Source organism: Candida oxycetoniae (genome assembly GCF_023343755.2).
Source record: "Candida oxycetoniae strain CBS 10844 chromosome Unknown scaffold22, whole genome shotgun sequence".
Lineage (NCBI taxonomy): Eukaryota > Fungi > Ascomycota > Pichiomycetes > Serinales > Debaryomycetaceae > Lodderomyces > Lodderomyces oxycetoniae.
Genome location: NW_026055448.1, coordinates 17,642 through 37,418, shown reverse-complemented (window position 1 = coordinate 37,418; position 19,777 = coordinate 17,642). Strand labels below are relative to the sequence as shown.

At 37.8% G+C, this 19,777-nt stretch overlaps 11 protein-coding genes across 11 annotated transcripts; 6 read left to right on the top strand and 5 right to left on the bottom strand. All coding sequences in view use genetic code 12, as the record gives it.

The window, feature by feature from the left end:
- Nucleotides 1-658: 658 nt before the first annotated feature.
- Nucleotides 659-1,891, top strand: KGF56_002960 (uncharacterized protein; the record flags this gene model as incomplete). Its single annotated transcript, XM_049324243.1, has 1 exon — nucleotides 659-1,891. One exon carries the CDS (start codon nucleotides 659-661, stop codon nucleotides 1,889-1,891), a length of 1,233 nt encoding a protein of 410 aa, XP_049179944.1.
- A 1,170-nt stretch (nucleotides 1,892-3,061) lies between these two features.
- OYE2 (NADPH dehydrogenase) lies at nucleotides 3,062-4,282 on the top strand (the record flags this gene model as incomplete). The annotated part of the gene is made up of 1 exon (XM_049324242.1): nucleotides 3,062-4,282. The coding sequence occupies one exon, from the start codon at nucleotides 3,062-3,064 to the stop codon at nucleotides 4,280-4,282; it is 1,221 nt and encodes a 406-aa protein (XP_049179943.1).
- A 710-nt stretch (nucleotides 4,283-4,992) lies between these two features.
- KGF56_002958 (uncharacterized protein) lies at nucleotides 4,993-6,219 on the top strand (the record flags this gene model as incomplete). Its single annotated transcript, XM_049324241.1, has 1 exon — nucleotides 4,993-6,219. The coding sequence occupies one exon, from the start codon at nucleotides 4,993-4,995 to the stop codon at nucleotides 6,217-6,219; it is 1,227 nt and encodes a 408-aa protein (XP_049179942.1).
- Nucleotides 6,220-6,363: 144 nt separating this feature from the next.
- On the bottom strand, nucleotides 6,364-7,122 carry KGF56_002957 (uncharacterized protein; the record flags this gene model as incomplete). Its single annotated transcript, XM_049324240.1, has 1 exon — nucleotides 6,364-7,122. One exon carries the CDS (start codon nucleotides 7,120-7,122, stop codon nucleotides 6,364-6,366), a length of 759 nt encoding a protein of 252 aa, XP_049179941.1.
- A 586-nt stretch (nucleotides 7,123-7,708) lies between these two features.
- HOC1 (alpha-1,6-mannosyltransferase) lies at nucleotides 7,709-8,935 on the bottom strand (the record flags this gene model as incomplete). The annotated part of the gene is made up of 1 exon (XM_049324239.1): nucleotides 7,709-8,935. The coding sequence occupies one exon, from the start codon at nucleotides 8,933-8,935 to the stop codon at nucleotides 7,709-7,711; it is 1,227 nt and encodes a 408-aa protein (XP_049179940.1).
- A 150-nt stretch (nucleotides 8,936-9,085) lies between these two features.
- Nucleotides 9,086-9,937, top strand: KGF56_002955 (Ran GTPase-binding protein; the record flags this gene model as incomplete). Its single annotated transcript, XM_049324238.1, has 2 exons — nucleotides 9,086-9,095; nucleotides 9,408-9,937. 2 exons carry the CDS (start codon nucleotides 9,086-9,088, stop codon nucleotides 9,935-9,937), a joined length of 540 nt encoding a protein of 179 aa, XP_049179939.1.
- Nucleotides 9,938-10,280: 343 nt separating this feature from the next.
- KGF56_002954 (uncharacterized protein) lies at nucleotides 10,281-11,747 on the bottom strand (the record flags this gene model as incomplete). The annotated part of the gene is made up of 1 exon (XM_049324237.1): nucleotides 10,281-11,747. One exon carries the CDS (start codon nucleotides 11,745-11,747, stop codon nucleotides 10,281-10,283), a length of 1,467 nt encoding a protein of 488 aa, XP_049179938.1.
- A 1,666-nt stretch (nucleotides 11,748-13,413) lies between these two features.
- KGF56_002953 (uncharacterized protein) lies at nucleotides 13,414-13,851 on the bottom strand (the record flags this gene model as incomplete). The annotated part of the gene is made up of 1 exon (XM_049324235.1): nucleotides 13,414-13,851. One exon carries the CDS (start codon nucleotides 13,849-13,851, stop codon nucleotides 13,414-13,416), a length of 438 nt encoding a protein of 145 aa, XP_049179937.1.
- Nucleotides 13,852-15,349: 1,498 nt separating this feature from the next.
- Nucleotides 15,350-17,281, bottom strand: KGF56_002952 (E3 ubiquitin-protein ligase; the record flags this gene model as incomplete). The annotated part of the gene is made up of 1 exon (XM_049324234.1): nucleotides 15,350-17,281. The coding sequence occupies one exon, from the start codon at nucleotides 17,279-17,281 to the stop codon at nucleotides 15,350-15,352; it is 1,932 nt and encodes a 643-aa protein (XP_049179936.1).
- Nucleotides 17,282-17,617: 336 nt separating this feature from the next.
- Nucleotides 17,618-18,342, top strand: KGF56_002951 (phosphatidylglycerophosphatase; the record flags this gene model as incomplete). The annotated part of the gene is made up of 2 exons (XM_049324233.1): nucleotides 17,618-17,829; nucleotides 17,991-18,342. The coding sequence occupies 2 exons, from the start codon at nucleotides 17,618-17,620 to the stop codon at nucleotides 18,340-18,342; spliced, it is 564 nt and encodes a 187-aa protein (XP_049179935.1).
- An 827-nt stretch (nucleotides 18,343-19,169) lies between these two features.
- KGF56_002950 (uncharacterized protein) lies at nucleotides 19,170-19,721 on the top strand (the record flags this gene model as incomplete). Its single annotated transcript, XM_049324232.1, has 2 exons — nucleotides 19,170-19,172; nucleotides 19,296-19,721. 2 exons carry the CDS (start codon nucleotides 19,170-19,172, stop codon nucleotides 19,719-19,721), a joined length of 429 nt encoding a protein of 142 aa, XP_049179934.1.
- Between the last annotated feature and the right edge of the window lie 56 nt (nucleotides 19,722-19,777).

Below are 19,777 nucleotides of genomic sequence, written 5' to 3'. Positions count from 1 at the left end.
TTTTTCGGAGTAAATATCGCAACAAATATCGCAGCGATTTATTGGTTCTCCACCATCTCGCGTCTGAAGCCTCCCCCCACGTCCAGTGTTACTAACCATGTGTCACTTATTAGATACTTATGGCTCGTGGTACAATAACCAAAAAAAAAAAAAAAAACAATGCTAGAATTGACAGCAATAGAGTGTGTATTGGTCCCTATATGGGGTGAAGTTGCTTTCTCGCTAAAGCAACTTCACCCCATGTCCACCACTATCTTGCTCTGCTCGATAGTGTCGACTCGGCTATGGAGAAAAGTTACCTTTTGTTTGTTTGGGAGAAGAAAAAAAAGTTGGGGTTAAAATTTTTCACTTTGGCTTTTTAACTTTTGTTGCATTGAGGTAAAGGCGGGCCCACATACATAAGAAAAAAAAGACACAGTCGACTAACTAACATACAAAACTTTGTATTAATAAGTTACTCCATGCCATTGCTATTGGGATAACTGGATTAAGACCCCACCCCACGAAGTTTGACCTCGTTTTTTTCCCTTCTCCTCTTGTCTTTTCCTTTCTCTTCTCTTTATTTTTTATTTCATCGTTTAATCACCTTATTTTTTCAACTTTCCCCTATATAGTTTAGTCAGTGCTGTTCCACTATCTCGCTCTGGTTGATAGTGTTATGTCAGTACTAGCTTCAGCTTCAGCAGCGGCACATAGCCATGCTATAGGAAAAAGTTCTATTGCTATAGAACCAACACTGAAACTTCAAAGTAAATTACCATCTACCTCATTAGAGGAAATACCAGGTTTGCTAACGCCTATATCTTCGGCAATGAATTCGTCGTCAACGACAGCAGACACAACTGCAGCAAGTGCATTGCCTGCAGCACAAGCACAAGCACCGGCATACATGTCATTGCCAGTATCACCTCAACCGTCTAAAGTGCTAGCGGCGGCAAGTAATTCAATAAATCGGTATTCACCAAGACCACTTTTTGGTGTAATTAATACAGGTTCCAAATTAGACGACTCCGAAGAAGAAGAGGAAGAAGAAGACGACTATGAGGATGAGGAGGAGGAGGAGGAGGAAGACGAGTCACAGAGTATAATATCCGAAGTATACAGTTTACTTACTCCAGACTTGGCGCGAGAGAAAATAGCCTCCCATTATCCTAACAATTTTTATGACAGACAGCAAATTTCAAACAGTGATTTGATTGCCACTGCAGCATTCATAAGTGATGTGAAACAAACGTTACCATCAATAACTAACCCATTACAAACACCAACCCAGATTCTTGAATCCTATTTTTCAAATCAAATCTTTTATGCTAATAATTTAATCAACCTACCGCAGCATTTCTTAAACCAGGAATTTGACAGTTTTAGCCTGGACCTAATACTCAATCCCAATATACCACTGTCTTTGGAACACCACGATGAAATTATACAGAAACTAGACCAATTGTACATTTCATCCGTGGAATTAGTTTCCGTTATTACGATGTTCAATTGTTTTATTTCAAGAGTCAATTATCACGACGTTACTTTAACCAATTTGAAGGCTATGAAATCTCAATTTGACTACCTTTTGGAAAACCATTTATCGCAGCTTGTGCATGGAATACTAGATACTATAATCGATGGTTTGTATGAGTACAACTTATTGATTGAGGAAATGACAAATAAGAACAAAAAAGTGGGTAATAGCGTTGAAGAAAAGTCGAATGACTTGGGAGAAACTTATGAGGAGATCAAGGGATACTATTATGAGATTGAGACTACTTTAACCTTGAACAATACTAAATTGAAAAAGACTGATGTTGAGAAATTTTACTGTTTATTAATGAAAGAAATTGTTAATAATAAAGCCTGGACTGACTATATTGATTATTTGAAAACCATTGTATGAAAAGGAGCTAGTGAGACACTATTGATACACTATCGAGCAGAGCAAGACACTATCGAGCAGAGCAAGACACTATCGAGCAGAGCAAGACACTATCGAGCAGAGCAAGACACTATCGAGCAGAGCAAGACACTATCGAGCAGAGCAAGACACTATCGAGCAGAGCGAGCACAGTGAGATAGTATAGCTACAAAGTGCTGCTCACTAGCGAGCAGAGTGAGATAGTATAGCTACAAAGTGTTGCTCACTAGCGAGCAGAGTGAGATAGTATAGCTACAAAGTGTTGCTCACTATCTCGCTTTGCTTGATGTTATATCGCTTTGCGCGATAGTGTTAGTGTGCAAAAAATTCAAGAGAAACGGATTATTAAAGAGCTGTTATGGAACCAATTTTTATTTTTCAATTTTCAATTTTTCCGAGAGCAAATTTTTTTCAACGGTTGGGTAAAATTTTATTGATTTTGATTGCGCAATATAATATAGCGAGCAGTGACAATAGTGAGCAGTGACACTATCTCGCTTTACTCGATAGTGGAGCAGCATTTTGTAGCTTGTTACGACACTATCTCGCTCTGCTCGATAGTGGAGCAGCATTTTGTAGCTTGTTACGACACTATCTCGCTCTGCTCGATAGTGGAGCAGCATTTTGTAGCTTGTTACGACACTATCTCGCTCTGCCCGATAGTGTTATTGCTCGATAGTTACTGCATATGTCGCAGAAACTTATGAATAAATGATATAAACCTTAAAATAGCAACCATTCCTTTCTACTTTAAAACAAGATATGAAAGCAATTAATAAAAGAAAAAGAAATCTTGTTGTAAAAAGAAGCGACTTTCCTCTTTCCTCTTTCAACTCGGTTCCGAGCTTTTATTATACAGTTTTGTTACACTATTGATTTAATTTTGTGCTTCTAACGTCTTTCTTTATTCTGTGCTTACAAATTATAATGACACAAGAATAGCTTTCCTTCCTTCTAGCAAAGGAGTCATGATGTGGTCTGAGGATAAACTAAAACTAACATGACATATTATTGCCATTCTCTACATCTCTCTCTTAAATAGGCTGCGAAAGAACCTTATTTACAGACTCTTTTATAAACTGCTTCACCTCATTTACAGACTCTCTTTTATTTCTTTTTCAAAGATTAATTGGTTCAAGGTCCATTTTAAACATGTCACAGGAGAACACCACCGCTATTCGTGCTTTAGGCGATACTAAATTATTCCAACCGATTAAAGTTGGCGAGAATGTAATAAACCAAAGAATTGCATATGTCCCAACAACTAGAAGAAGAGCAACTAAGGACAATATTCCTACTGATTTGCAATTAGAATATTACAAAGCTAGAGCGCAAGCACCGGGAACTTTGCTCATCACTGAAGCTACTTTTGCTTCACTCGAAGGAACCGGTTTTGCTAATGTTCCCGGTATTTTTAACGAGAAACAAGTCGCCGCTTGGAAAAAGATCACTGATACTATAAGAGCTGCGAAATCATATTCTTGTGTTCAGTTATGGCATTTGGGAAGAACTGCAGATCCTCAGGAGTTGAAAGAAAGGGGGTTACCTTTTGCTGCTCCTTCTGCTGAGTATTTTTCAAAGGAGTCGGAAGAACAGGCCAAGAAGGCAGGCAATGAGTTACGAGCATACACCCAAGAGGAGATTGAGGATCTAATTGAAAGACAATACCCTCAAGCCGCTAAGAACGCAATAGCAGCTGGCTTTGATTATGTGGAATTACACTCGGCACACGGATACACTTTGGACCAGTTTTTGAACCCAGTGAGTAACAAAAGAACCGACAAGTATGGTGGTTCCGTGGAAAACAGAGCAAGAGTGCTTTTGGCCATTATTGATAAACTCATCCCCATCGTTGGTGCAAGCCGTTTAGCTTTGAGATTATCACCATGGGCAACTTTTCAAGTAAGTGCACCCGATGGAGCAGAAATTCACACATACATTCTTCAGCAACTTCAAGAGAGAGCAGACAAAGGTCATGAATTGGCATATGTTTCACTTGTAGAGCCTAGAGTGTCGGGTATTATTGATGTTGCAGAAAAGGACCAGCAAGGACAGAGTAACGAATTTGCTTTGCAGGTTTGGAAGGGGAACTTCATTCGTGCGGGAAATTACACCTATGACGCGCCAGAGTTCAAGACAATCTTGCATGATTTAGATAATGATCGCACCTTAATTGGATTTTCTAGATTTTTTACATCGAATCCTGATTTGGTTTACAAGTTGAAGAATGGTATTCCATTGACCAAGTATGATAGATCTACATTCTACACTCACGATAATTGGGGGTACAATACTTGGAACGGACATGAAAATCCAAATAAACAGTATAACGAAGAGGAGGAAAAGAAGGTTATTGGTAAACCATTGGCCTAAAAAGTTAGAAGCCATGTTGTTTGTTTATACATTTCAAAAACTAGAAGCCATATTGTTTGTTTATACATTTTAAAAACTAGAAGCCATATTGTTTGTTTATACATTTTTTTAGATAAGTAGTAGTTGTAGTAGTAATATCTTGCATAAACTTGCCTACAGGGTTGTTCTGCAAGATTGCCGCAAAATCTCGGAGATTAATACAAAGGACTCGATAGTGTCAGTCAGAGTGTGTCATTCAGAGTGTGTCATTCAGAGTGTGTCATTCAGAGTGTGTCAGTCAGAGTGTGTCAGTCAGAGTGCTCCACTATCTCACTTCGCTCGATAGTGTATCTCATCTCATCGCACTGAAAAATATATACCGGAAAATGATTCAGTTTGAGAATCACGGTTTTCAAATCCTTTTCACACATAAACAGACAAGACTAACAATAATGTACTGATAATATACAAGTAAAAGAGCCACCTCTCTCACTCGGGCTAACATTGTTATGTCTATAGCAGCTTGGTTGGTGGTTCCAATTACCAACTTGTGCCCATTGAAAGAAGCATGCTTTTTCCGCATATCCGCAAAAAACAAAAATGAAAAAAAGAATTACCCCATATTGTTTCAAGTTGGTCTTGAGCAAGTATAAATAGATAATGATAATCCAAGACGGAGACGGTTTCTCTTTTCTTCTCTTCTTTGTAGATCTACAACTTACTTGGCTTTTATGACCAGCCCATTAAAAGATACCTTGGTGTTTGAGCCCATCAAAGTTGGAGAGGTTACGCTATCGAATAGAATAGTTTATTGTCCAACAACTAGATTCAGAGCAGCTGCAACTCCAAATGAAAAGTCTCATCATTTGCCTTCCGACTTGATGTTGGAGTATTATTCTCAAAGAGCACAATATCCGGGCACGTTACTAGTAACGGAAGCGACTTTTGTCAGTCGTGGTGCTGGTGGGTATGATGGATGCCCTGCTATATGTACCAGTGAGGAAACTCAAGCTTGGAAAAAGATAGTTTCCGCAGTACATGCCAAGAAAAGTTTCATTAGCTGTCAAGCATGGTTTTTGGGAAGAGTTGCCGACGCAAGAGTTTTGAAAAATGAAGGACAGAGGTATGTTGGAGCTAGTGCAATCTATCCCGATGGGAGAGCTGAACATTTGGCGAAAAAAGCAGGTTTGCCATTGGAAGCATTGACTGCAGATGAGATTCAAGATATAATTAAAAAGGATTTCACGGTTGCTGCCAAAAATGCTATGGAGGCAGGGTTTGATTTCTTTGAGCTTCACAATGCTCATGGGTACTTGTTGGATACATTTTTGCACGAAAACTCAAATCAAAGAACTGACCAATATGGCGGCTCGATTGAAAACAGAGCTCGTTTTACATTGGAGTTGATTGATCATTTATGTACTGTTATTCCACCTGCCAAATTAGCAATTAGATTATCCCCCTGGGCTGAAGTTCAAGGGATTTATGATGAAACTAGCCCCATTCCTCAATTTGCATACTTGTTAGATCAATTACAAAGGAGAGCTAACAACGGCAAAGAGTTGGGTTACGTATCTGTTGTTGAGCCAAGGGTTCAAGGTGTTGTTACAGCGGATCTTGATTCAATGAAGGGGACCAATCAATTTGTAGAGGAAGTTTGGAAAGGAGTGACGTTGAGAGCAGGCAATTACACATATGATGCCCCAGAATTCAAGCAGATCAAGGACGATGTATCAAACGGAAGAACATTGGTTGGATTCTCAAGGTTTTTTACATCAAACCCTGATTTGGTGTATAAACTAAGAGATGATCCCTACAAATTGGTTAAATATAATCGAGAATTGTTTTATCAACCTTTTAACTGGGGGTATAATACTTACGATGGTGATAAGTATGACGAAGAAGTTGAAAGAAAACGTTATGCTAAACCGATTAAACATGGAGATTCCTATTTATAGAGAAGGAGAGCATATTTTTTTTATCATCTTTTCTTGTCTCTTCTTTTATTTAGTTGTAACAAGCTAATAAGTGTAGCTCCACACTATCGACCGACACTATCTCGCTCTGCTCGATATTGTCGGCGATAGTGTTGCTTTATTACTTTACTTTTGGGATTTCCATTTCTTTACACCAAGTATCTTTTTCAATTTCCCCAATTTTTCATCGATTTGAGATTGGAAGGAGAAGGACTTGATGCACTCATCGAGATCTTCAATCAAAGCTGAACATCCATCATTTGAGGAATTTAAATTTTTGTTATCGTTATCGATGACAGATTCTGCTACTTGATTTTTTTTCTTTTGTCTCTTTGGCTGGATAAGCTCTTGTATAGAGCTAGTTCTTAAAGGTGCCATTGTAAATGCTTTTTCTTCTTCCAATTCTTTACCACTCAAACACATTTGCCGCACATTATCGCTATCACTATTATTGAGTTCAGAATCAATTGATGCTGAGTAACTTACAATTGTTCCTGCATTCAAGTTCTGTTTGATAATTGCATTCTTGACAAACTTGCAAGTTGGGCGATCGCAACAAGGGTTCATAATAAAATCATAATTTTCGTCTTCCATCATCATATTCTTCAATTTAATTTCACAACTATTTTCGTTTCGATAATTGACATAAAGCAGCGAAAATGGCAAACGAGATGAGTTTATGGATTCGGAAATTTGCAAAAGATTCTCCTTGTTGAAGGAATCACTTGCAATAGAAATATTCGATGAACCTGAGAAAGTAGCTAGCTTAGGAAGGTGGGTTTGAGAATTGCTATTATTGAATGGAACAAGACTCATAGGTGTAAATCTACCTTTAGCATTTTCGTCAAACAGATTAACTGAAATGAGTGATACTTTTCTAGACATTTCCTTTCGTTTGTTTTTTTTTGCAACTAGCAAAGAATAAAGTATACAACCATTTACCACCACCAACAACAACAATAACAACAACCACGAGTCGAGTTCCTACCTAAAAGGAAAAAGATTGATTCTGATATGATTAAAGATAGAAAATGGCTGCGAAAAAGGTACACAGAAAAAAAAGAAATAAAAAAAAAATAATAATAATTAATTTGGAACATTTAACCTTTCCATCTTGATTCGCTCCACTATCGAGCAGAGCGAGATAGTGTCGGTCAATAGTGTCGGTCAGAGCTGCTCCACTATCGAGCAGAGCGAGATAGTGTCTACCAAGTATTGGTCTGCTCGATAGTGTCTACCAAGTATTGGTCTGCTCGATAGTGTCTACCAAGTATTGGTCTGCTCGATAGTGTCTACCAAGTATTGGTCTGCTCGATAGTGTCTACCAAGTATTGGTCTGCTCGATAGTGTCTACCAAGTATTGGTCTGCTCGATAGTGTCTACCAAGTATTGCTCGATAGTGTGCCATTGCTGCTCCACTATCTCGCTTCGCTCGATAGTGTTTCTCGATAGTGTTTCTCGATAGTGTCGGCTAAACACTTTTCCAGATTTTTGCAGCATAATGTTTAACAAATGCTAAATGATTGTCATTCTTTCCATCTTTAGGTATTTCCTCATCACTAGCAAACGAGCTCATTGGTAATACTAAAACGTCGCTAACCAATTTTGGTGTATTCAACTCATGGAAATCTTTCCATGTAACTTTTCGAAATACCGAGGACAATATATAATCATTGAAATATTTCAAAATAACATTTGTCCATATTCCAGAGCCAGTCCATTGGCTTATTTTCATTGATTTTTGATTTGTGTCGCCGGTTACTTTCAAAGCTGTTCCGCCGGTTGACGATAAACTATCAAGCTGCTTAAGTTTAGTCAATTCAACAATTTCGGCAATCGCTTCTCTTAAAATCGGATGACCTGGTTTGGCTTGAATGACAAACTGTCCAAATTGTAACCTATGCACCGAATTTTCTCTCCAATTTTGGGAAGATGAATCGGTTTCCACAGCAACAATTATTCCGATATCTAAGGGGCTCACGTTTTCTGGAGTCCAATTTGGTATTGGCTGAAGCGGATAAGTGTCAATATCGGCATAAACGCCTCCTTTTGCAAATAACACCAAGTACTTGAAAAAATCCATCTTCAATATAACTTCAGGTAAAAGTTCATAAGTTTCAATAATTTCCGGTATTTGATTGTAGAGATACTTTATCATTGTATGTGCCGTATCATCGTTGAACAACTCGTGAACAAAACCAGGGTTGATAATAGCCCACTGTGACTCACCTTTCCTATACTTTTCTTCGAATCTATCATCATTCAAGCCATGTTTCCAAGTTTGCCAAATATATGCGGGGAACTTCAGTTCTGGATTATAGCTGTAAATAAAAGTCAACTTTTCTCGTAACGAAGCATGGCTCGGAGGAGTCTTCAACAGTTTCAATTCCTTTAGTATCAAATCATATTGCTCTTCAAGCTTACTAATTTTTTCTTCTTGAGATTGAAAGAATTTTTTATTCATCTTTTGAATCTTGTTGAATAGTTCATCTTGAGTTTTACTATTTTCCGAGGATAAGAATTTACCAAGCCCGGTTATCTTGTCATTTGGTAGACTCGTGATAACGTCATGGATATCACTGGCTGAATTTATCGATGAGAAATTAAGCAAGGCTAAACTTATCAATATTATCGATAAGATAGTAAACAGTATTAGAAATTTCCGCCCATTGCCATTAGGGCTCTTGTATTTAGACATCTTGAAGTCAAGTACCAGCTACAAAAACAAAAACAAAAACAAGAAAGGGATCCAAGTTCAAGATCCTACCAAGTCAATGTTCAAAGTCCAAAGTCCAAAGTCCAAAGTCCAAAGTCCAAAGTCCAATATTCAAGTCCAATATTCAATTTAATGTTCATAGGTGAATATTAACGATGCCGATTTTTTTTTTTCCATATTGGGCCATTGCTAACCGCGCTCCCTATCATTTTATTTTATAGGAATTATAAACCTGGTTTAAGGTCATCGCTTGGAGACTAGTGAGTTACAAAGACTCAGAAGATAGCTTTCAGGAGATAGTTTTCAGGAGATAGTTTTCAGGAGATAGCTTTCAGGAGATAGTTTTCAGGAGATAGGTTTAGTGAGTTATAAGGACTCAGTTGAGATAGGAACATGACTACTTTGCTATATGGGGGTGCAATTACCATTCCCAAACTACCAAGGAATTTCATAGACGTATCGGAAATACGTCAAGTTCCCGATACACAAGAGGTTTTCATTAATGAAATTCCTTCTGATTCTGGGCATAGTAAAGAGAAGCAGTTGTTTTATGACCAGTCTTTGATTATTGATTTGTTGGAACAGGTTTCTTCGCTGGAATACAAACTGGCTATAGCTGAACATATGCAAGATATCGCACCATCCAGTGCTGAAAATATTCCATTGGAACAAATGGAAGATGCAAGCGATAATGAGATTATGAGATATTTTAGCTATCTTGTTTTCAAGCCTGAATATAAAAGACAAGAAAAAAATCAAGCGACAAAGATTGTATTGCTTGTTTGTTTGATCCGTTTGAATAAAGTTGAAACTGATGTTATTATACAGTATGTTATACCTTTGAAAAGTGGTGATGAAGTTGGGGAAACAATTAATTTCACAAATCCCAAGAGTGATGTCGACTCACTAGTCGCTGAGAAGTACAAGTTTTTCAAAGAAATTTGTACAAAGTTCAAGGTTGATGATTGGAATTTATTTGCATAGACAATATCGAGGAGAGCGTGACACTATCGAGCAGAGCGAGATAGTGTCAATAGTATGGCTACAAAGTGTTGCTCACTATCGAGCTAGTCAATACTGCTCCACTATCTCGCTTCGCTCGATAGTATGGCTACAAAGTGTTGCTCACTATCGAGCTAGTCAATATTGCTCCACTATCTCGCTTCGCTCGACAGTGTTGCTCGACAGTGTTGCTCGACAGTGTTGCTCGACAGTGTTGCTCGACAGTGTTGCTCGACAGTGTTGCTCGACAGTGTTGCTCGACAGTGTTGCTCGATAGTGTTGCTCGATAGTGTTACTCGATAGTGTTGCTCGATAGTGTTTAATTTTATTCATCTTTTTTGGCTTGCAATGTGGCAGCGTGGCTCGCAAAGGAGAATAGCTTCTTGAAAACAGCTGCAAGGATGATGATAATTCCAAATAGCAATGTAATGAACGTTAATGAATTTATCCTGTCAAACGTAGTTATTCCATGCGGCACATCTACCATCAAATGTCCTTCGTTACTCTTACCCAAAACTTGGTTGAAATGATAAAATACAGTCTCGTTTGAAAAGTAAGTTTCATAATTGCCACCAATCCTACAAAGCTTCTTACTATCAAAAGGCAGTTTCTCTAATAAGCTCGCTTCTTTTACAGCACAAGCATAGAAGATTTGCGGACTAGGATTGATTACTTTGGTAAACAAGGATTGATTGTTTCCTGGTAATTGGTATCTTGAATGAAGTGTTAGGTTGAAACTCTCGGGAAAATGTACCGCACTACTATCATTGGCATCATCGTGATCATCATTTTGGCCCAATTCAAACATAACCTCACTACCCCATTGATCTAGTTTGTATTCTGGTAATTCTAGATTCTGTATACCGTTATCAACTCGCAATTTTGCATTTGCCGGAATGTCTTGATACTTGTCAAAGATCAACGATTTGTTCAAGTTGATGTAATAATATAGTTGGCATTTTCTGATATCCTCATCTGCTAAAATTGGCTGGGGTCCAATAAATTGGGTGGCTAGCACTGGATGGAGCCCCGAGGGCACTATTGACGAACTCACCGAATTTGCCAAATATCGATGTCTAGGTTTGACATGAAACAAGGTCTTGTGTTTATTTTCCAGCTCTCTATCACCACCCACAGTACCATCCAATATTACTCTCATTCCACTCAAGACTATATCGTCCTTGCTTGTTGAAATTTTCTCGTCTTTAGCAAATAACCCTATTTCCTTGTATATGTTGGTCTCCAACTCATATCCTACTTGATCGGCTTTGCTCTCCAACAGACGAATGATGATTTGATTAGGGATGTTATCGACATATACCAAATCAAAGGTTTCGTCATCAAATAGTTGTTGTTGTTGTTGTTGTTGTTGAAAAAAAGTGCAGTTTAATCTACCTGGCTTAGTGTCATAGTAATACAACGAGTTGAAGTTTGTTGTCCACTTGTTCTCGTCAATTTCAATTCCCAACAAGTGCCACAATACGTCTTGGACCTCTTGAAAAAACTCAACATTGTCATCATTGTTAATGGTGTTTTTGGGCAATATGTAGATATTCAACCCGGTAGAAAACTCAAATGGGAACACTTCATTGGTCACAGCATCATTGGCCTTGGACTGAATACGCAATTGACAGATATATCTCCATGGATTGGTTAAAGGGACTGTATATTTATTTTCCACAATGAACGAATCATTGGGCGGGGCTTTTACTTGTAAGTTTGTGTTATTGACAAACTGTATGAGGTTTGTTTCACTTAGCTTTGGGTAGTAAATTGTTACCCTTTGCCTCATTTGTTGATTTACCAGACCAGATAGATCTGCCTTGTTACAAGAAAAGAAAACCAATAAGAAAAGGAACCAATAGGAAAAGGGAACCAATAAGAAAAGAGAACCAAGAAGTAAAAGAGAACCAAGAAGTAAAAGAAAACCACCAAGTAAAAGAGGTGTGTGTGTGTTGTAGAAGAGATTGCGCCGCACGAAAACAAGGTGTTGTTATACTATTGAGCGTACCGAGAGAGTCAACTATTAAGCGTAGCGAGATAGTTGAGGAAGTCGAGTACTTGAGTATAGTTTTCTACTATCGAGCATAGCGAGGTAGTAGAGAAAGTCGAGTACTAAAGTACAGTAGAGATGTTGTTCAACCAAAGTACAGTTTTCTATTATCTCGCTATGCTCGATGGTAGGTAGAGGTAAGACGTTACAGGTTATTCAACTTGTCTACATTACTATATAATCTGTAGGTTAAAGTGTCTAGAAACAATTACATGTTGAAGAAAATGTCCAACGATTAGTAAATTATCAAAAGTCAAGACGAGGTCAAGGTCTGTGGTTAATATAGACACTATCGAGCGACACTATCGAGCGACACTATCGAGCGAAGCGAGATAGTGGAGCAACATGTAGTAGCTTGTTAGACACTATCGAGCAATACCTAGTAGCTTGTTAGACACTATCGAGCAATACCTAGTAGCTTGTTAGACACTATCGAGCAATACCTAGTAGCTTGTTAGACACTATCGAGCAATACCTAGTAGCTTGTTAGACACTATCGAGCAATACCTAGTAGCTTGTTAGACACTATCGAGCAATACCTAGTAGCTTGTTAGACACTATCGAGCAATACCTAGTAGCTTGTTACGACACTATCTCGCTCTGCTCAATAGATAACGTTTCTAAGCAAAAAGGCTTGGTTATATAGAGTGTCGGTGTAGTCAGTGCTGCTCTACTATGGAGCAAAGCGAAATAGTGTTGTAATAAGCTGCTACATGTTGCTCAACAGTGTTGCTCGATAGTCTCTAACAAGCTACTACATGTTGCTCCACTATCTCGCTTTGCTCGATAGTGTTGCTCTACAGTGTTGCTCTACAGTGTTGCTCTACAGTGTTGCTAGGAATATGCCAAAATTGTATTAAAGCCGAGTCAATATGAATATTAATAAATCTCTATCTAGTAGAAGGAAATGAAGGTTGAAATTTGTACATACATAATTCTTTAGTCAAGGATATCCAACCCTATATTGAAAAAACAACAATGCAATCTAATCCGGGTGTATGCGCAACGATGCGATGCGCATAAAAAAAACACTATTATGCGCATAAAAAAACGGGATTATTTGTATACAAAGAACAGTATTATGTTTAACCGTATTATGCTAAACAGTATTATGCTTAACAATATTATGCTTAACAGTATTATGCTTATACAATAAATGGTACTGCTCGATAGTGTCGGTGGCAGCTTCACACGAGGTGATAGAGCGAGACGAGCTATCACTCGATAGTGTCGATAGTGTCGATAGTGTCGGTGGCAGCTAGTGTGCTCCACTATCTCGCTCTGCTCGATAGTGTCGATAGTGTCGATAGTGTCGATAGTGTCGGTGGCAGCTAGTGTGCTCCACTATCTCGCTCTGCTCGATAGTGTCGATAGTGTCGATAGTGTCGATAGTGTCGATAGTGGTTCAGTTTATCCGTTTCGGTATTTCCGAGATTGAAAGCAAAATCGGGTTTGTGCCATTACCTCTATTACTCTTTGCAAATACTGAATTAATTAATCCCAATACATTGAAACTCATTCTGTGACCAGTTAAATAGTAGTATATTTTTTCGCTAGATCTTAGTACAGCAATTGGCAATACCCAAATGACATAATAACTAGCCAACAAGAAAAGCGATATAGTGATTGCATAATAAAAACACATTTCTCCATTACTGAGAATCGTAATCAATGAGCCATAATGATAATGATGGTAAAACTGGTATGGTTTATACATCATATAAGGTTTTGCTTTCATTTTCCTCTGTTGCTCCAATTTTCGGAAAGTTTCGGTTTTCGACGATTCCTCTAACAAAATTAATTCCGTGGGGTTCAGTATCTTTGGTTTTGCTGAATACACCATAGTGGAAAAAAAAAATAAAAAAAAAAAGAAATTGAGAACTGTAATAAGCTATCAAGTGTTAAAAAGAAATTGAGAATTGTACAAGCTTGATAAGGGAAGAGTGAAATTAAGAGTAACGGCTACAATAAGAGGGGATTCCTCTACTTTATATAGCTCTGTCAAAACACCCAGCATAAATGATGTGTATGGTTGTCATGACTTGAGTTTTTGTATTCTATCTACATGCGCGCTTCAATATAAGCTATCCTGTAAATTTTTTATTTTTTTTCAAACATACAAAACAATGCTAACTTGTTATATGTAATGTCTAAATGTCGATCAATTGAAAAAAAAAGAGTTAAACAAACAGTATGAGCTTAGAAGTCAGTCGTCTTCTTCTATGCATCCGACTTTTATTTTGTTCTAGCTTTCAATTTAACTACTAACCACTATTTGACAATAAAGTAATAGGTGTACTATATTGACACAAACCTGCGCAACATAACCATTTAAAATAAGCCTTGCATTAAAAACAGGATCTTAAGGCATTTTTAGCTGGCAAAGAAAAAAAAAATGATTGATAGTTGGGGGTGGAAAGCCTTTAAATGCCGGTTTTGTTCCATAGTTTTGTTCCACAGTTTTGTTTTATCTTTGCGCTGTATACAGAATAAGATGTATACAGCTTGTTCTGTACATTTGTTCTGTACACTCGTTCTGTACACTTGTTCTGTACACAGCTATTCTGTACACAGCTTATTCTGTACACAGCTTATTCTGCTTAAATTCGTAAATATCCAAGAGACAAATTAGTCAAAAAAGAAGCATCAATAAATAAATGATAGCTTAATTGGGAAAAAGAGTAATATTGCTTTTTCAACGAGTCCCATCATTACAGGAGACAATCGAGCTATTTTTCTTTCCTTTTGCATCAAAAGAAGCAGGAATCTATTAGACGCTAAAACTTATTGTAAATTAAATCCTAATTCCGCGATTTTGCACTCTCTTTTTTTCTTGCCGAACAGACCGATATTTGAGGTTTTTTTTTTAAAGAAAAGCAATTATTACTTAAACATGCAACACTATCGAGCAAAGCAAGTATCTGGAGCTCACTGACTACACCGACACTCTATGTAACCAAGGCCCTCATCTTATTCAGAATACTAAGTTAAACTAGTTACTCTATCGTCTATATTACTCTTGACTCTAAGCCTATAGTAGAAGTATATGAAATATACCCCTAATAGACAGAGCAAAGAAGATTATTGGTTCATTATATATATATTCAGCCGCACCACTAAGGTCCAGGAACTTCCCTCTTCTTGCCAAAGTCCAGAAACTCCTCTTCTTGCCAAAGTCCAGAAACTCCTCTTCTTGTCAAAGTCCAGAAACTCCTCTTCTTGTCAAAGTCCAGAAACTCCTCTTCTTGTCAAAGTCCAGAAATTCCTCTTCTTGCCAAACTCCAATACTCTCGAGCTACATCAGACGAAATCTATAATAAATAATTGTCTCTTAACTTCAATCAAAAAGCGTTACTAAATAATAATCTATCTTGTTTCTTCTTCATCTTTAGTTTCCTCTTATCAAGAATCTCAATCCCACTTTCATTTGCTTCAGAGGAGGCAGCACTAAAAGAGTTACTCTGCAGTTGCAGTTGCAGCAGCTGTCTCCATGAATTGGGATCAATAGTCTTGACTTCATTTACGCGAGGTATTACCTTCTTATTAGTCTTCTTCTGCAATACAGGAAATTTGGCATCATTGACACACGGGTTTGTCTTTGATGCAGTCAATGATCCGTTTTTCCCCAAGCTTGGTGTTGAAGATGTTTCTGACTTGGTATTGTCGAGATAATTTGGTATATACGGGCTCAGGTAAACTGTTGCTGCTGCTGATGATGATGCCTTTTTCTTGGGTTGTTGGGATTTCTTAACAACTGTGCTGTACCGAATTGGCTGCTCATTAGGGTTAAGATAGTTTACCTTAGTTGGTTTCTTCAATGGTGGGAAATTATCAACTGGTGATGCTGTTCCGCTGCGGCCACCACCACCACCACCACCACCAATCCATCCATTTGTACTGAATGAATTTGCAACTGGTCTCCCACCTAGTACAGGGAACTGTTCAGTTGGTGCTTCTTCATTCTTTTCAACTAAAATCGAAAGTAGATCTTTTTGCAAATCACCTCCTTGAGGGAAAAACTCCAAAAACTCCTTCACTAAAAGATTCAACTCTTCTATTGTTTGATGAATAAACAAGTTTTGCTTGTATATCTGTAAAAGCTCCTTTGCATTTATTTTTTTGCTCTTGAATGCTCTATTCAATTGTTCAAACTCGTTATACTTTTCTTGATTGTAGTTTAAGTAGTGTTTGGCTCTTTCCTCGAATCTTTTCTTTTTAATTTCCGGAGACTGTTGGTCTTCATCTTGATCACTGTTTGCACTTAACCACCTTGAGTTGTTGAATGTTGATAATTGACTGAAATGACGCGGGGAATTGCTATAATGCAAGGAGTTAGACCCAATTACAATTCTATTGCCATTGCTCAATCCGCCATGTTCCTTTAACATATGAGCAGTTAAATCCAAGTCGTTTCCAAAAACAACAAATCGCTTCTCAACACATGAAGCAACAGTACAAACATAATGCGCTTGCGAGAAATGCTGGTACAAAGATTCATAATTTTTATAATAATCCGCAGTCTTTGGCGTTGTCTGATCACAAATGTGGCACCTTTCATGTCGGTCTCGAACGTGCACATTCAACTCGTCTTCGGAATAAAACCGTTTGCCACGACAGTGTTTACACTCAGGATGGCCCATGAATCCCGACTCGTCACCTTGACTTTGGTGTTTTTGCAAACTTTTGTAATGGTACAATGGCAACTCAATCTTGAACGCCATTTTGTATTTAGAGCATATGAGACAGTAATATTTCCCGTGTACTTCCTTGGCATGATCACCCAATTCCTTGAATGTTGCAACTATCTCATGGCAAATCCCACACTCATTCTCCAATAACCGCAACGTTTCATCTCTTACATAGTTTTGTGTGAAATCAATTTTATACTTGTCTTCTTGGCTACTAACAAAATCCAGCAAGCCAAAATCGCTATAGTTTTTGCCAACTTGCTCTGAAATCACAATGCGATCATTTTCACTACGACACACTAAACAATTCTTCTTTTCATACAAGGCTCGTTGTCGAAATGCACATACATGACACGTGGTGTGGTTGCACGGACGTAAAGCAGCATATTGGATCTTTTCAGCACATATGATACACAAATCTCCCTCAAAAGAGTCCTCTACTTTTTCTCCCCTTGTTTGCTTACTTTTATCCTGTTTATTTCGTGCAATGCCACTTCTCTTGTACCTTGAAGAGCCTCCTTGTACTTTGCCTTCTCTTCCCACTCGCAGTTGACTGCTGCTACCAAGATCGCTCGAAGCTAGCATCAATAGTCTTAAATACCAATATTATATCCTCTCGTCTAGCCCCAAAAGACTCACACCCCCTATATGAACAACCCTTGTCCAGTTTCAAGTGAGTCATCCACTTCATCAACTCATCCATTTTTCATTTCTCATTTTTCATTTGGTTGTTTTTTTTTTTTCCGCTCCTTCGGCCCGATGGAAATTTTTCGCCGCCAGCGATGCGATGCGATGCGATGGGATGCGATGGGATGCGATGAGATGAGTCAAGTGCCACGAGTCGACCTGCCAGTAGAGCACCAGCACTACCACTAACGGGCAAGAGGCAAGAGGCAAGAGCGTAGAGAGTAGAGCGTAAAAATGCCTCAGATATTCAATTTGAGTGCCACTTTAAATGCATCAAGGATATTGTATAATCCAGCTATATGCCTTCCTCATTTTACTGTAAAATCCTTTGACCAATTGACAATACCATTGCAGATTCCTAATTATCCAAATGTGAGGATCAAAGGTATTGTGTTGGACAAGGATAATTGTTTTGCAAAAGACCATGATGATAAGGTTTGGCCCGAGTATGAAGTATGTATTAATGTTGATTTTTAACCCTCAACGTCAACCGTTATTCAATTTGAAGGGCTACAAGGGCTCTTTCCATTTACTGACTCTTTAAATTGTAGGAAACATGGAAAAAGTTGGCAAAGACGTATACGACAGAAAACCTACTCATTGTTAGTAATTCTGCTGGAACCGATGACGATATAGACAGCAAACAGGCACAGATTTTGGAGTGCAAAACTGGGGTAAATGTGTTGAGACATTCAGTGAAGAAACCGGGTTGTATTGATGAGATTAAACTGTATTTCGCTAAACTTGGTATCAAGCCAAGCGAAATTGTGGTAATTGGGGATAGATTATTTACAGATATGCTTATGGCTAATATGATGGGAAGCTGGGGATGCTGGATTAGTACTGGTGTTGAATTGAGTAACAAAGTGTTTCCAACGTTAGAAAGAGGTTTGTATAACAAATTGGTTACTAATAAACCAGGAAATCCATGGACCCCACCAACGCCGCCATCTAGCTAGAAATAAGAAAAATTGTTATCAAACCAAAAAGGAAACTTTTTATTTTACAATAGAGGTTCTACCTGATGTTATTCTTTGAATTTTGGGCTCTACCTGATGTTATTCTTTCACTTTTGGGTTCTGATGTTATTCTTTCACTTTTGGGTTCTGATGTTATTCTTTCACTTTTGGGTTCTGATGTTATTCTTTCACTTTTGGGTTCTGATGTTATTCTTTCACTTTTGGGTTCTGATGTTATTCTTTCACTTTTGGGTTCTACCTGATGTTATTCTTTCACTTTTATTGGGCCCTTTGTGTGATGGTGATGTAATTTTGGTGATATTTTGGTGGTATTTTGGTGTATTCTGGTGTATTTGGTGTATTCTGGTATATTTTGGTGATATTTTTCATGTTTTTTTGTTATGCCATCAAGTTTTCACCCAACAGCATATTAAGAAGTTTTAAAGAAAAAGATCAAAAGTCATGAGAAACAAACCAAGTGGATCACCAAGTTGCAAAATCTTTTTCGCAACCTTGTTTCAAGCTGTAGTCTTTTTTTTCCCAACTTATGTAGCTTGGGGGAAAAACTAGATAAATGATTCCAAAGTATGGTTCACAATGTGTTATTTGACCTTCCCATACCTGAGGGACAACGAATAAATGTGGGAAACAACACGGTTATCGAAAACATTGAAAGTATATATAATTTACAGCTTTTTAAAAGGACGTTTATGGTATATCTTGCTTTCTTGTTGGTACAGTACATTTTGATATATGCATGTGTACCATTGGAAGAAATTGAAAATAGACCAGCAATGTGTGTTATCACAACTATTTATACTTTGATTATGGTATGACTAATGATTCAAAAGAAAAGAAGAACAAAAGAAGGAGGAGGAGGAGGAGGAGGAGGAGGAGGAGGAGGAGGAGGAGGAGAGTTCTTTTGCCAAGTTTACTAACTTTACTTGTTCTAGTTTGCAATCAATGCGTCTATTCTCCCACTTTGTTCAAGTACAATCCCCACTTTACTTTCACTAAGATGTTTGTTTTGTTCATTTGTGTTGGAAGCAGTTGGGTTGATGTTGAATATCACTGCAGTAATCCAGAGTTTGAAAGCTGGTCAAATGTTCCAAATTGAGAAACAAAGAGGCAAAACGACAATTATCAAGACTAATGTAGAGACGTACATTAATGTTTTCAATATTATTGCTATGGTGTTTTCCATATTAGCAACTTGCTCATGTCTTTGCCTTGTCATTATTTGCGAAAGAGCACTAGAGTATATTGCAAATAAAGCAGACCGAAGAGCTGTTAAAAATACGCAAAAGAAACAAACTTTGATTAGTACAGCTTCATTAGAAAGGTTTAATTGCTTGCAAGATAAATACTTTTCAGTGTGATGACGACTTTGATCAAAAAATAAAAACTATAATACAAATTTATTACATATTTATGC